We start from the raw sequence: 15,974 nt of genomic DNA, 5'->3' as shown, positions 1-15,974 counted from the left end.
GCCGAGCGAAGCAGACGATCCACACACACACACACACACACACATACATACACACACACACATACAGCAGCAGCAGCAGCAGCAGCAGCAAAAAAAGCTGATAAATTCGCTCAGGGAATAAAACCTCTTTTGAACCGCGCGGCTGTGTCTTTACAGGAATACCACTTGCTCGCGGACGCATGTGAGGGTGCACATGCCTGCCTCGGACTGTAACACCATGCTATCCCTGCCTCTGCTCCTCTGACCGCATAGAAAGTCTCCGGATCTCCTCGGGAAGGCGGTTGTTGTTTTTTTTTCGTTTTCCAACCCCATTGACTAACTAACCAAATATTGTTGGAAATATTCTCCCGAATGGTGACTGCGGTCTGGACTACCTGTTTTCAGCTGATTTGCTCAATACGAGCGGAAGGGACTGGGAGACTTGCGCCCGTCGCCTTTTCTCTGGTTTAAAAGAAGAAGAAGAGGAAGAAGAAGAAGAAGAAGAAGAGATCACTGAACATCGAGAAGGGCTGCTGTTATTCACACGTTTTTACACCACTGGTGTTATTTCCTCCGAACGCTCACCTTTACGTGTTTTTGGTGAATGGGGGTAACTCTGGTCCTGGAGGCTTGACACCGCTGGGACTGGGACTGGGACTGGGACTGGGACTGGGACGGCACTGGGTGCGTGGAGCGTGGGATCACCCAGGATTGTGTTCCCTCCTCTCTCTCTCTCGTGGGTCTGTTTACATGTCCGACCTGACTGCTTTATGACAATGGATTACTTTCTGCTTTTATGCAGCCTCTTGCTGCCAGTGGTGTCCGCCGTTGAAGGTAAGAAATTCCATCTTTCTTTGGTGTCGCGTAGCAGGATGCCTAAAGCGTATTTTTTTTTTCTTCTTCTTCTTCTTCATACCAAGTAAGCCAGCACCCATACCTCTTACAGGCTCCTGTGTTATACCCAAATTCTTAATTTCCAACCATCCCCGGATTTAAACCAACGTTTCATTTTCAAAGTGTCCATCTGCCTTGTTTGAAAGGATCACTAAAGGCATTATTGGCTTTACGCAGCCGAGCGCTGTGGCCGGTACAGGTTTCAATACACAATTGTAATGCGCGTCAACCAAAGCTCATCCATTTCAATGGTAGTTGTATATTGTGTTTTTTTTTCTTCCCCCTTACATCAGCTATTGCCGACTGCTAGAGCTTTCTTCGTCACTTAAAGGAAATTAGCTCCACACTGTATCTCACCAGGGAGTCGTGGCTCCGTGCCTCCCCCCAGACACTTTCCCTCAGGTCGGCTGCGTGTATTTTAGGGATGTACGAGCGTGTGGCCTTTTTTTTTTTTATTTTTTACATGTTTACTATCAGTTTAAGGTCAAAGTATAGTAAAAATCCACTAATAGTTTATGTTGATACCCAATTCATTGGAAAAGCTGATATATGATTTTTTTTTTTTTTTTTTTAATTTCAAAAAATCGCTTCAAAACGCAATATGTCATTTCAAATGAAGTAAATTAAGTCAAATGAATCGTCATTCACTTATCTATTGATTGATTAGATTTTTTTCGTTTGGTTATCGATTGATTATTTACAGTTGCACTTCAAAACAGTCGCTTCCAAAAACAAAGCCATCTGTTTTAGCTGAGTGTTGGTGTTTGCCGTGCGTAAAATCGATGGGAAATTCTAGCTGTCGAGGTGTCCCACTCCTCTATTGTGAATTGCCTCCATTATGGAGTGTCCTACTCTGTTCAATTTTGGGGAAATATGGACAAGGAACAGTGGAAAATAAGGTTAAAAGGGGCCTAAAGCTTGAACTATGAATGCTGGAGCCCAGGCGAGGCTCCCGGTTGGCTGCGATGCCAGGAGGAAAGTAGGACAGTGGGCCACTGGCTCAGTGAACGCATTTCTCTCTCTCAGCTTGTTTCTCGACCTGTCCGCACTACGTCTTAAGAGTTTTTATTTTCTTAAATCATTACGTTAAAAATTGCCAACTATTTTCCTGTCTACTTGACCTCAGTGCTTTTGAATAAAACGTAAACATCAGCTATATACAGTGAAAATGCTGCATACAGTAGTTGGGCTGAACATATTATATGTATAGTGTATCGCCTGTAAGGGAACGTTCATGTATTTTGTACATATATACATATGTACATTTCACCCGAAGGTCGTGTTTAGTTATTCAACATCCACAAAGCTGAATCATTCAAATGAAACGTGTGTTTGCACTTGTTTCAAGTCTATTCCTCATCTTACTTTTCAGTGTCCTGACCCTTAATTTGAGCAAACATCCGGAGGTCTGTTTCAGTCTGAGGACACGATGCCTCTTGAACTCATCTAGATATCACCATCTGACTACAAATGTCTCTCACAGTGCTGCTTCCTCTGCCAGCACCAGGCGTAAATTAAACATGCGTAGGCATAGGTGGAAAATATTGTAGAGCTTATCTGATAAGGTTGGGCTGTTTTATTGTTAGGATACAACTAAATAAAAGTGGTGATTGAGGCTGGAAGCAGGCTCTGATAAGCGTCCCACTCCTGAAGTGACTTATTCGCTCACAGATCTTATATTTGAACCACCAATCAAACTTAAGAGGCAGTTTTAATGTGAACTAAGTACTGAATTCATTACTGTCCCACTCTGTAGATTGATGGACGACTCCCATTTCATATTTTTTCCTAACACCAACTTCTCCTGAATTTTTTTGTTGAAATTGTAGTTCTTTAGTTTGTGAGGGACCCCCCCCCCCCCCCCTGGACCCTCTCTCAGTGACCCCCAGTAGGTCACCGGACCCCAGTTGGGAATCTCTGACTTAAAACACATGGTTTGAATTGGTGACTGGATTCTTATTGTGCACAAGTTGGAAGGCTCTAGAGGTCGATCCGGAGAGAGAAAGAGCGAGAGAGAGACACAGAGAGAGAGAGAGAGAGAGAGAGGGGGGGAGAGAGAGAGAGAGAGAGAGAGAGAGGTGTTTTCTTGACAATAGTAGCGAGTTGGCTGCATGCTCACGGGCTTGAAGTTGATGTATTTCGTTAGGACAATATATTCCTAACATAAGTGATGCCATAAATTGTACCCGGCTGACCTGGCTGGGGGTTTACCAGAGCTTTTAATACGGCGAGGTGATTTATGGCCGCTGCTGGGACTTCTTTTGGGTTTATGGCGATTTAGGGAGAAACAAGCGGTCCGGGTGGGGAAGTTTCCTCCGGACTCACCGTGAGTCTCTCCGGGGCCCGGGGTCACACAGCCCGCGGGAATAATGCTCTTAATGTATTCATGTTTTCTTTTCTTTTTTTTTTTTTTTTTCTCCATCTTTCTCTCCCCCCACCCTAAATTGCCATGTAATGGTTAAAGTCAACGCTTTTCAATCTTTGAAATTTAGTTTACTTTTAATTATTTCATTATGGCCCTATTACACCCAGAGCTCTCTCTCGGTGGCAGCGTTCATAAATACCAAACAACAATGTGAACCCGTCCACACACTTTATGTCATTTAACTTTGTTGGATGCGTTTACGTGGCTTAAATAAAACTTATAAAAAAAAAAAATTAAAAAAAAGAATAACCACTTATTTTGTGCCGGATTCTGTATATTCTTTTGATAATGGTTGTTTTTTGTGGATCTGTTCTAATTAAATATGCAGGCCACATCGTACGTCATTTCATTTTGGGAGTTTGTATACTCAACTACGTCCAATGTGTGTTCAATTGTCTTAAGGATCACGACCTCTAATTCCATTCAGTTATTTTCATTAGAAAGTGAATTTCACCACGTTTTTTTTGGACAAAAAGGGGAAGTAGATCGTTGCACTGCTGGTGAGGTCAGATTATTCAGTGGATGGACCCACTCAGTGGGTGTGTGAGGCCTTGAACTGCTGCTATCAATGCGCTGGGGAGACAAATTGCGTCGATGACAGTCCTGTGAAGCGCACAGGCGGTGTGGTTACTCCTCGGTGTAAATTACATGTGATGGAGGCAGCAGGCACAGAAAAAAAGAAAAAGAAAAAAGCATGCAGCAGGCACTATACTGATATTCCGGCCAGGCCAGCGGACAGTCCACCCACTCCGATGCCGATGTGTTATCTTGTCCTCGGCTGGTTTATCGGAGTTTATTGTCTTTGTGTGGCTTCTGTTGACAGAGTTCAGTTTGTTCAGTTTTCAGGTGAACAAACTTACTCCGGGTCCCAGTTCGGGTGCCACAACTGAATAGACTTGTGTTCATAGAAAAAAGTTTGAGCGTATTTATTATTATTATTATTATGAGAAATACGTCAGCCCCGAGGTGCACTTTAGCCAACAACACAAACCTCTTACAACTACTTCCAGTTGAACAGCACTCACCTGGAATCATTTTCAGTCTAAAGTAAGACAAATGGGCTTTTATGGTCGCAGCTCAAGCTCAGGGTTCCCCCCCCTCCCCTCCTCACTTTCCATGTGTTTTTTTGTTTTTTTTTCTCCTGTTGATGGCAGTGCATTTCTTGGAGTGATTACGCACAAGCTGGACCTTTGAAGCGCACATGTTTATGTTTTTATGTGGGTGAGATCACACCTCCACAGGAGCTTTCCTGTGCTTGTTTGCAGTTGGCACATTTCTCATCTAAATCTCTTCCATGTTGTATTCTCCCCTGCTCTTTCTTTAGCTTAGGAGGCGTCCTCACCATTATCATTATTTTTTTTTTTTATCGTTGATATTATCAGATTTTGTCAGTGAATCAGTGGCAAATCCCAAATGTTACGGCGGAGGGGGGGGTTGTAAATTATTATTTCCAGTTACATTATCAGGAAAAAATCCCCTTGCAAAAATATGTAAATTTGGAAATAAAAAAATCTAAAATAAAATGTTTCACTGCATGGTGCAGAGGGGATGTTTAATCAAATTTGCATAAACTGCATTACCACAAAAACCATGTGCGTAAACCCAAAATGTAACTGAAGCGATGTAATGCTATTTTGAAGGGGATGCTATAATAAATGCTCAACTGATGTGTTTTTTTCCACCCTTGATGCCTTTTTTAAAGAAATAGCCTTTATGGCAGCTTGTTTGATACTGGTTCTCTTTCATATTAATAAAAAGTTCAAAATCAAACGTGGGGCATTTTATGATGTTTGAGGCGGCTCTATGTTACTAAACTCCATTAACATGAATGAGAAACGTTATAATGTGGCCATTTTGTCCGGCACGCTTGCTGTCCGAAGGCCTACATGCGCCGGGCTTTATTTAGGAGCATCAGTCATGTGTGGCCTGCCCTGAGCAGAACGCACAGTGAAGCTGCCATTTTAAACTTTACTCCAGGAGCTGCTCAACTTAACATACAAAAGCAAATTACAGAACAAATGCATTTAGGGTCACAATTGAAGTGACAAAAGGAACTGTTAGTGGCTCTTTGGTGGCCACCACACATCCCATTCAAAGGCCGAGTGGAAACGTGCTAAAGAGGCGTGAAGTGCATTTGCAAAATAAAAGAAAAGTCATTCTGGCAATACTAATGAATCATTACCCAGGGCATTGCGGAGGTCAGATCTATCTATTGTATATCTATCTTTTCTATCTATCTATCTATCATATCTATTCTATTCTATCTATCTATCTATCTATCTATCTATCTATCTATCTATCTATCTATCTATCTATCTATCTATCTATCTATCTATCTATCTATCTATCTATCTATCTATCTATCTATCTATCTATCTATCTATCTATCTATTCTATCTATCTATCTATCTATCTATCTATCTATCTATCTATCTATCTATCTATCTATCTATCTATCTATCTATTCTATTATATCTATCTATCTATCTATCTATCTATCTATCTATCTATCTATCTATCTATCTATATATATATATCTATCTATCTATCTATCTATCTATCTATCTATCTATCTATCTATCTATCACAAGCATTTGTTGATTGCAGATTTTTTTTTTATCTTCATGTTAATTCACAATATATAACTGGTAAAGAACACAACAAACACGCACACACACACACACACACACACACACACACACACACACACACACACACACACACACACACACACACACACGAGAGTGCTTCAAGTGTCAATTGATGCGGACTCATCGATCGAGCGAATCAGCGCTGCTCAGCCTTTTGAGACCGCAGAATCAGGGCTGATGCTAAAGACTGCCTAGCTGTCTTCCCGCTAGAAGCAATTAGCAATTCATAAGGATATTTATCAGTGCGTCCTGAATCAATGGGCTCGGTGATGGATGACTTAGCGTCTTGGGCAATAGTCTTTTTGCGTATTTGGCACGAACAGTTTCCAACAACAGCTCAAAAATAATAAATAAATAATAATCATATTGCCTGTAAGTACGAATTTAGACTTTCAAACAATAAAATAAAAACATAGCAGGACATTTTAAATAATAAAAAATATCTCATGATATTATTATAATTATATTATAATTATTATAATTATTACTATTATAATATGTATTATTATTAATAATAATAAAAATGTTATATTGGTCAACTTACTATAAAGCGTACATACATTTAGAAATAAAGTTGATAAATTATTTACCGTAAGTAATAATTTTGTTAACATTTTCAAACAGTCTTCCAGTTAGTAGTGCGTTTGGATTTACTTGCTTCAGAGGAAAACAATTGGCACAGCAATGCAGATCCATCTCAATATTCACAGATATGCACTAATTCAAAAGACTAAATGAATAGAGAATAAATGATCGTCAATCACCCTCAGCGCTACCCTGGTGCATTGACCTCGACAGAGAACGCAGCCAGTCTATAGGTCATATTCTAGGCAGCAGCCATGTTGAACAGATGTACAGTGACTTAGGTTCAGATTGGCGTAAGGCGCTCAGGAAGAGTGGAGGGGGTGTGGATAACGACATGTTGGGAGTTGGGGTGGGATGGTATCGGGGAGGGGAGCTGTGAGGTGGTGGTGGGGATATGGGGCGGATTTGGATCAGAAACCCAGAGAGCAGCAGAGCTGACAGACTTTACAGATGCAACGGGCCTGCGGGAGCGCTTGTGTGCACCGACTGATGGTTCATGGCTCATATGGCGGCAGGGAAAGATTCACCGATGTGGAATTTCACATGTAGAAAAGCAACAGCCGCGTCAGGCCTGCCGGGGCCTTCGCACAAGAAGTGTAAAAAGCACGATGACTGGGGAGAAAATAGGGATGTTGTGATGAAATGTTTGACACAAACCCAGCTTCAGTAGCACTGTACTATACTGTGGAGTCTTTACTGAACATGAGACAAATGTCCTTTTTACCGTTAGCTTACTTAGCTTTTGGAGCTTGCAAAACAGGATTAACAGAAGTAGAATATAAAACCAACGGCAAAACTATACTTTAGAGGAATATGAGTGCGAAGGTATTATTATTACCGTAATACAATATGTTTTGTAGTTTAGTTAGTTTACAGTGACATCCACATGTAGTTAAATCTTTTTCAGCTGATATAAATGTCAGTGGTGTGTGCATAAGCGTTACCTCTCAGACACAAGCAAGAAATACTCTGACATGAGTATGTGACCCAGTTAAAGAAATGTGATTTAGGTGAATTTAAGTTTTCTGTCATTCCAAGTAGAATGGGAGTACAGCAGAGAAAGTCAGCTTCAGGATAGGAGGATATTTTCCAGACAATTTCCAAATCAGTATGTGCGTATGCAGCGTTCATGGCTGTTTAGGGATATGGCATTTGTGTGTGCAGTCCATCCTGGCATCCGACAGAGGGGCCTTGTGGGATGGCAGGTCTTTGACACCCACTGTCGAGAGCAGGCGAGGAGGGCGAATGTGTCTGAGCCTGCTCGCTGCACAGACACAGTGCTGGTGTCTGGATTCAGCCGAGCAGAACAAGGGGGAGAGAGAGAGAGAGAGAGAGACACACACACACACACACACACACACACACACACACACACACACACACACACACACACACACACACACACACACACACACACACACACACACACACACACACACACACACACACAGACAAAGGCAGAGAAAGAGAGATTTTGCACTCACAGAGAACAAGATGGGTGGTACATCTAGGGGGTAGGAGTGTGTATATGTGTGTTATGGATGTTACAGAGGTTGGGGATTGTTTGTGTGTGTATTGCTGGGGGTACAGTATGTCATGGTATGCCTGCTCCTCTAACTGAAGCCCCTGATATACTCCCAAGCGGACGCGTACACGGACAGCTGCGGACACCACTGACATGTAATGGTTCTGTTTATACGACTTGCTGGAGTCTGCTGGGAGGACACGTTCCACACATGCGCAGTCGTTGTCCAGTTGGTGCCCTTGTGGCGAGAGGTATACGTGGATGCCCGCACAGAGCCTCCGCACACCCTCTGGACCCTAGCGGATCCTCGTGTACTTGCGGATGCCGAAAGTATAATTTCGGTTTAAGGTGGATTGTATTTGAAATAAAGTCGTGTGATGGCAGCAGAGAGAGATGGCAGCACCATCTTCTGTGTTAATACTTTTCATTAATAAGAACAAAGGTTCAGCTTAATCCTTTTCTTAAAAGGTTTTGGACCACTCAAACTGTTTTTTTTTTTTGTCATGGGAAAGCAGGGAATGGGAAAGTTTTATAGTTTGTGTGCATGTGTGACTCAGACTAGGATGTTCCCCAGCTTTGGTCCTTACTTAACAATATTAATGGTTTTCCAAATACTGATGAAATGTTTGACACAATATTAATGGCCAGCAGAGTTGGCGTTTTATAGGCGCTGTCTGCACCGGATGTCCTTAAAGTGCAGCTGAAATTACCTCACATGTCAAAATGTCCAGATTATAAAGTGAGTAAGGACCTGCTGTGCTTTCCACCCACGTCCTGTGACCCCTATCAAGAGGTCATGGGGCGGGGGGTTTGGATGAATTCGGAAGGGGGCTTACTCCCCAAGGCTAGTCTTGTTCCATCTCAACAATAGTAGTTCTAACACAATCAAGCTCCAGGGGTTATCCTTTTCCAGTGATGAATAAAAATACACAGAAAGAGGATGTGTATATTTAGAGGGAATCGACTATGCAACTTTCCACGGCTCGTTGACACACATAAACATTCACACAAACAGACCAGGTCCAAAGCACAGTATGAGACCGGGTCAGAGGTGTTTCGCTTGGCTTCTTTTTGTCAGCGTGGCCAGGCTTCAGATCATGGCAGTTGTACTCTTTGCATGTAGGACCTGGAGCAGTTCTGAGAAAATACATGGAGCCTGTATGGACTTTCGACGGCCATTATGCCGCACAGAAAAAGCTGGGATATTAGATGGAACACAGGGTGAAGTTTGGTGGAGTAGACTTCAGGGCCTCCTCCCACCATTTCTTTACAAGCTACAGACTCTTGTAACAAATCTTTGCTGATGGAGCAGAAAGAGATCTTTGATATTTTCCTTTAAATAATAGCCAGTTACATCTGTCGGGAGAGGGGACGCAGCTGTAAAACAGTGTGCCTGGAGGGTGGAGAAAGGCCGCATCACCTGGTTTCAGCTTTTGCCAGTCTTGTTAAGTATAAGAGGAAAAGAAAGATTGGGGAAATTCCTTTGTTGAGTTTAACCATGGTGGTGGGACTTTTTCGAGGCGCAGGACCTAGCTCCAGGCCTTGTTCCCTTCAAGAGCAGGAAACTCAGCTTTTGCTATTTTTTTTAACGAACAGTGTATAATGTCTATGTGTGATGATAGGAACAGCGCCAAGGGAAAAGCTGAGTTCACATACGATGTGATGGGCTCAAATGTCCATTTTAATTAACCATAATGCATGTTTGATGACACAAATGTTTGAACAGTTTATATTTTACTTGGTAAGGGGTGTATGAGTGCAAATGGCTGGTATTACACCTTATTTTACCCCACTTCTCATCCTTGGTGTAAAAATCACTCACCTCCTGCACTTCATCTACACTTCAAAAAGGCACACAGGCAAGAGGAGGGCTCCCCACTTCTATTAAATATTTCTCCCTTTCCCTTTTTTGTCTTCTTGAGAACAGCAGCAGGTATAACCAGAGCCCTGCTCGCTTATCAACAGTGCATCAAATTCACCCTGAACATCTTAAACCCACTCTGTTCTGTACAGCTCACACACGGTGAATCCAACACATTTCAGTGGTAGTTGCACCAATCACACATGACCTTTTGTCATAAATTAACATAATCCCCCATGGTTCCACACTGCAGCCTCCTGGAGACACTGCCAGCTGTGAGGAGCATTTATTTAACCTCAGCTCAAGTTGGAATGGAGTTTCTGTGACACAGTGACTTCATGTGTAAGTGAGTGCAATATTTAGAGGGCAACGAAAGGAAGGTCGAAACGCCTTACTGGCTATTATTAAGGTGAGCATTTCACGACGGCCAGCAAATGTGGAGGTGTTGCTTTGGGGCTTTTGTTACTTGGATGGTCTTAACACCTGCCCATTTGGTAGAGTGGTAGATGGCAGAGGGCTGTAAAGTGGTGTGTGTGTGTGTGTGTGACCGATACACTCATGTGTGTTTTCAGCAGCAGACGGAGGAAGGGAAGGGAGGCCACCCTGTGGGTTTGCCATCAGCTTCAGTCAGTTCGCAGAGCTGATGTTCCAGTGTTGAAAGAAAGTCTGTTCCCCAGCAGAGTTCCTTCCTTTTGATAGTAAGATGCAATCAACTGCAACTGGTTGAGTATATTAATTGGCTAAAGTATCCTTTTACACAGGATTTTCCATTATGTCTCCATGATATCCTTTCTTCCTTTGATAGTGTATGTTTAATTCACTGTGAACTCAACTGTGGATACAAACTGGAATTCATAAATATCATTCAATTTGCAAATATGTTATAAATATTTAATGTGCACATGCCTATGTGACATGGTGGTTGTTAGCTGTGATTTTAACAGGGATTTGACAACCAGGGCTGTGAAAGACTAATTGCAATGAGCCAGATGAAAGAGCCAGACACTATAGGCTGACCCCCTCCTTCTGTGCCAAGTCAGGCCATAAACAGCTTCCCTTTCCCCTCCAACACCCTATGGAAATCCCTTCTGACCCCCAACTCACACACACACACACTTAACACACATGAATGGTGACAGTTGCTTAATCTCGTGGCCGTACACACGCATGCACACATTACCTCCACCCAATAGACACTCACACAAGCCCCCACAAAAGCTTTACCCAATCACGCACACACACACACACACACACATGCATGCATACACACATGTTTCTTAGGGTCAGAGCCCACATCCACTCACTCCACTGCTAATGAATCAATCAGCTGGTTCCATTCATTTCATTGCTGTCAGTCTCCATCGATCAGCCCCTTTTCTCCCCGTCCCAACAGAGCAGCAGGGGAGCTCAGAGATTGAGAGGAGAAGAAGGGGCTTGAAACATCCTGGCAGTTCAAAGACTCCTCATTTCTTATCCGCTTTGGTTCCCCAGAAATATGGCATTTTGATGGTGTGTAGCAGAGTGCATGTGTGTGTGTGAAATGAAAGAGAGAGAGGGGATTAAAAAAAGATCAAGAAGGCAAGACGTCTTCTCCTAGAGTTTATACATGGTATCTGACCTTCCTTTCACCTCTGCAAGACTAGCGTGTTAGCACTGTGGATTCCAAAATCACGGGAAGGATGGAGATAGCAGGTGGCGGATGTCGGCCAGGTGCAAGCTCATTCGCTTCCAGGGATGTCCCTTTTGGCAATGAAACATAAAATGCCCCACGCCACTCTGGCGTTTGAGCTTCTAGCTTGGCTAGGTGAGCGATGTGTATGTTGGGTCCAACTCTCGCCATGCTCCACTTCTCCACCTACCGAGTCAAAGTCAGAAAGGTTATCAGTTTTCAAAGCCCCTAAAATGTGGAGCTCTCTCTCTGTGTGTGTGTGTGTGTGTGTGTGTGTGTGTGTGTGTGTGTGTGTGTGTGTGTGTGTGTGTGTGTGTGTGTGTGTGTGTGTGTGTGTGTGTGTGTGTGTGTGTGAGGTGAGGCCATGCAGAGTGAGAGGAAGGGATACAAGAGAGGGGTTTTCATTTTCAAAAGCCACTTAGTTCTGTTTATTGGCCAGCCAGCTCATTTCAAAAGGTGTTGAGAGAATCAACAATGCAGGCCAGAGGTTGCAGGGAGCCAAGGTCAATTATGTTTAGGTGGAGGAGGAGGGCAGGTAGGAGGTGCAAGAGGAGGAGGAAGGTGTGTGAGGAGTGGAGGAACAGAGCAGCAGTAGGTTCTGAGATTGTGAGATCCATCTCAGCAGAAAACTGTAATCTCCTAACTTGGACGCTTGCCACCAACCAAGCCTCCACTTTCACACTATGCGGCTTCCTCTCAGATACGGGATTGTGCCTGGGAAGACAGACCGCTGCTTTCCAGCTGTACCTTTCACTATCTTTTTCCCCCTCTGTCTCTGTATCTTGCTCAGGCATACACTCACATTGGTCCCAGATGAAAGGTGTAGGCTTTAATGCCGTCTGGAAGGAATCTGCCAGCGTTTTTTTTAATGAATCTGACAAGCAAGCCGGTGCAGATCAATGGGAACTTTGTGTGACGATTTCAAGATGCAATCTCGGGTTTGTGTCAGAACGGTTGAGTCAACGGCAGATGTAACAAAATAATTAGAGTTGAACAAAAGGCTGAGTGAGCGAGTGAGTAAACACAAATATAATATGAACTGTGATTGCAAGCTTACCAATAGCCAAACATTGTGGTTTTATTACCTGCTCACGGTTAAATGTCTTAGGAATTCAAAGCCTTGCTTAACTGGGTTACCAATAGGAACAAAGCATGGCATTTTTCAACATTTGATTTCTTTTATAGAGTTACAATGTTTTCCTTGAATTCACATGATCATCTATTTATATGGACCAATATAGTTTATTGCCAATAGATTAGAGAGAGAGTCTGCGGTTTTATAACTGCAGTGGGGGTTTATCAGGTACAACCAACTTCAAGGTTCCCGTATGTATTATGCTCGCCAGACAGCTTGGCGCTCTGGCCTGCCAAAGAGGAAGAACTAAAAGTTTCAAGGCCTTCTACCAGAAAGGTTGCCATTAAGCAAAAGTCCTCTACAGACAAAGCCTCCTTTTATATGCTATTTACCTTCCCTTTCTTAAAACTCCCTGTCACTCTGTTTGGCCTTGTCTCTTTCCCAGCCTTGCTCTCAGTCTATGATCTCTCTGCCGCCTCTCTTTAACTGTCATTCTCAACCTTTGTTCTTTCATCCCATCCTTTTTGTCCATCGTTCTGCCCTCTGCCCCTCTTCAGTTCCCTTTTCTATGACCGCATGTTATCACTGTTACAGTAGGTCCTAATTGCAGTATTATTTTCCTTTCCCTGTTATCTCCGGCCCTTGTGATATCAGGCTCCCAACAGCGACAGTAAGCAGCTAGGAGACAGATGCTATTTACTGCTCGGAGACCCTTTCTTGTTGCCTTCTACTTGATAAGGTCTTGACTGTCAAGAGGACTTCCCCTATTGTGTATGGAGAGAGGAAAGTCTGCAGTTGAAAGGCCTTGCAAATGCGTCTTCTCCCCTCGTTCCACTGACCGAAAATGGTTCCTGACATGACAGGTCTGACATGCACTTTTCTTTCAACATGTCGCCCTTGGCTTTTTCGACAAAACATGTTCCTTGCCTGTCAGCTTGGACAATAAAAAAAGATTAGTGCAGATGGAATGGATACAAAAAAAAAAAAAAAGAAAGACAAGAGTGCCTCAGTGGGCTGTAACGCAATATGTTGCTTTGGTGGGTGTCTAAGTGGAAGTCTTGTGAGGTGTCTGGGTTTTAAATACCTCAGCCAAACAGCTTAGAGTGTGAAAACAATCGGCAGAGACATGAAAGTGTGAGCGAGAACACACACAGGGGTCAGATAACCCCTGGGCAGATGGGGATGGTCAAGTGAGCAGGGAAGAAAGGTTGTGGGGGGGTTGCGATGTTTATGCCACTAGTGTCAGTAAGGCGATACAAAAGCATTACCCCCTGTGCCACTTTTGGCCTCTGTAAATCCCCAGAGGTGCAGGAGCTAAAACGATGGTGATGATTAGACATTCAATTTGGCTTGCCATCAATCAATGCCACCAAGATCGACAGGATCGCTGCCGATAGCACACCCTTGCAACCAGATTGGGTTTGTGTCTCTTGGGATTCACGCCTTTTTTTCACGCTTTGTTAATTAAGCGACCAAGCTGCCCCTGCACTTACTTATTTATGAATCTGGGCTCTAAACAGAATGGAGACCACTTGCTTTCCCCTAATTAGTCCCTCACTAATGGCCCTGCTTCCAGACAATCCATACAATCTCAATCCAGACCACCGACCTCCATACTGTCAATGCACACGCGGAACCATAACGCCCATATGACCTTGATGTTACACAACCCACGTTTTCTGGTGTTGTGTTTCTTTGGTACTGGGTGAAGTGTCCCACATGGGATAATGAGGCAACACTTAAAAAAAATCAATTTCCATCTCCGTCTGTCTAAGTAATTTCTCACCTGTTCATTAACCCAACAATAGAGCCGCAAGGATGTGTTGAGGCTTGACAGTCATTAGATAGGGAAGGGACAGAACGGTAGGCTTCATGTTAGTGAAATATCAACGTTTTCCCAGAGCAGCGAGGGCTTTGCAGTTTTAACTCTGCCATGATTTATTGATACGTGTATCTTCTGTTAAACAGGGACATGTTGAAAGGAGAAACAACAGATGTATTCTGTTGACTTCATAACACCTTCATGCATGAAGTATGCAAGTGGCATGACATCATTACCTTAACCCCAATTTATAATTACTGTAACTACCAATCAGTCTCGCAAACACCCTGCCCAAAAGCCTTTTTCCCTTCCTGTCAATGGAGTCACTGTTCAGGGTCAGCAAGCCCATTCGTTGTGGCCTTGTGTGCTGCGGTTTGAATCCCATAAACACCAGTCCCAATTCAGATTTACGGTCCAACAGCCCTTAGGGATTCATTTGTATTCTACCCACTTTGGCTGGTTCAGGGTCAGGACGATGACTAATCATGTCAGTGCTGATCCACACCCTGCTGCTGGAGCCTTACCAACCCCACCTAGCTAACTTGGACCACCAGGAGGTCTGGCTTATGTTGCATGTGTGTCAAAGGCAGTTGGAACACATTGGGCTGCATGGAGACAATGCTTGATATTTTTGGTGCATCTCATTTCCTGTGTCCCTAGTCGGAGCGAAAAACAAACTTGCACCTCGTTGCTGTGTATTCCCTTCAGAATTCATTGCCACAGGCCACAACAGAAGTGAACCCAGCTGAACACTTGTGCTAATGGGTGAGCTTAGGCATAAACATTGGGGTTGTTATTTTTTAACTAGCTAAGTTTGCCAGAGGCTGTGTTATAAGGATCACAATAAGGCAGGTGGGTATGTGGGGAAACTTTTGGCCGAGTTATGAAAAAGTTAACTATTGCCTCTCTTGGCCAACCGGGTGTCTAACAAGATGAATCTTAGTTGTGTTCACTTAAATGTACACGTAGCTGTCCATTGTGCTTGAAAAAAAACAACAAAAAAGATCTCCTGATTGTAGCTCCCCTTCTAACACTGTTACCATGTCTTTTTTTTCTGTGGTATAATTTATCCCATCAGCCAATTAAGTTATCAAATTATCCAGATATTATTATTTCAAAACTGAGTGGGCTGTCCAAACAGCAAAGGTTAATGTATACACTGACTATTGACAGTCCATATAACCTGACCTTTCCAGCCAATGACCCCTGCAAATGTATGAACAAAATCCCCGTCCTTTTGATCTGCTTACCATCTTCCCCGTCTGTTTATATGAATATCATTTTTAATTTATTTTCTTTTGTCTCCCAAGCCACCAGACCCCACATTTGGTTTTCCAGGATGTTTGGCACACCACAGTACTAGTGTATACACAGACACACAGACACACAGACACACAGACACACACACACACACACACACACACACTGGTGTCTGCCGGTGATAAAGTGGCACCTCTATTATACTTCTGTGGTCCTTTTGAAATTCCC

General features: G+C 43.2%; 1 protein-coding gene across 1 annotated transcript in view; it reads left to right on the top strand.

Annotated features, from left to right (window-relative positions):
• Positions 1–648: 648 nt before the first annotated feature.
• LOC129094054 (ephrin type-B receptor 3-like) overlaps positions 649–15,974 on the top strand; it is a 58,261-nt gene continuing 42,935 nt past the window's right edge. Inside the window, exon 1 of the mRNA XM_054602068.1 lies at positions 649–813. Coding sequence (XP_054458043.1) covers positions 750–813 — 64 coding nt within the window. The 5' untranslated portion in view covers positions 649–749. The remainder of the gene's footprint in view (positions 814–15,974) is intronic.

This window comes from Anoplopoma fimbria, chromosome 8 (assembly GCF_027596085.1).
Source record: "Anoplopoma fimbria isolate UVic2021 breed Golden Eagle Sablefish chromosome 8, Afim_UVic_2022, whole genome shotgun sequence".
Taxonomy (NCBI): Eukaryota; Metazoa; Chordata; class Actinopteri; order Perciformes; family Anoplopomatidae; genus Anoplopoma; species Anoplopoma fimbria.
This window is presented reverse-complemented; position numbering and strand designations above follow the sequence as displayed.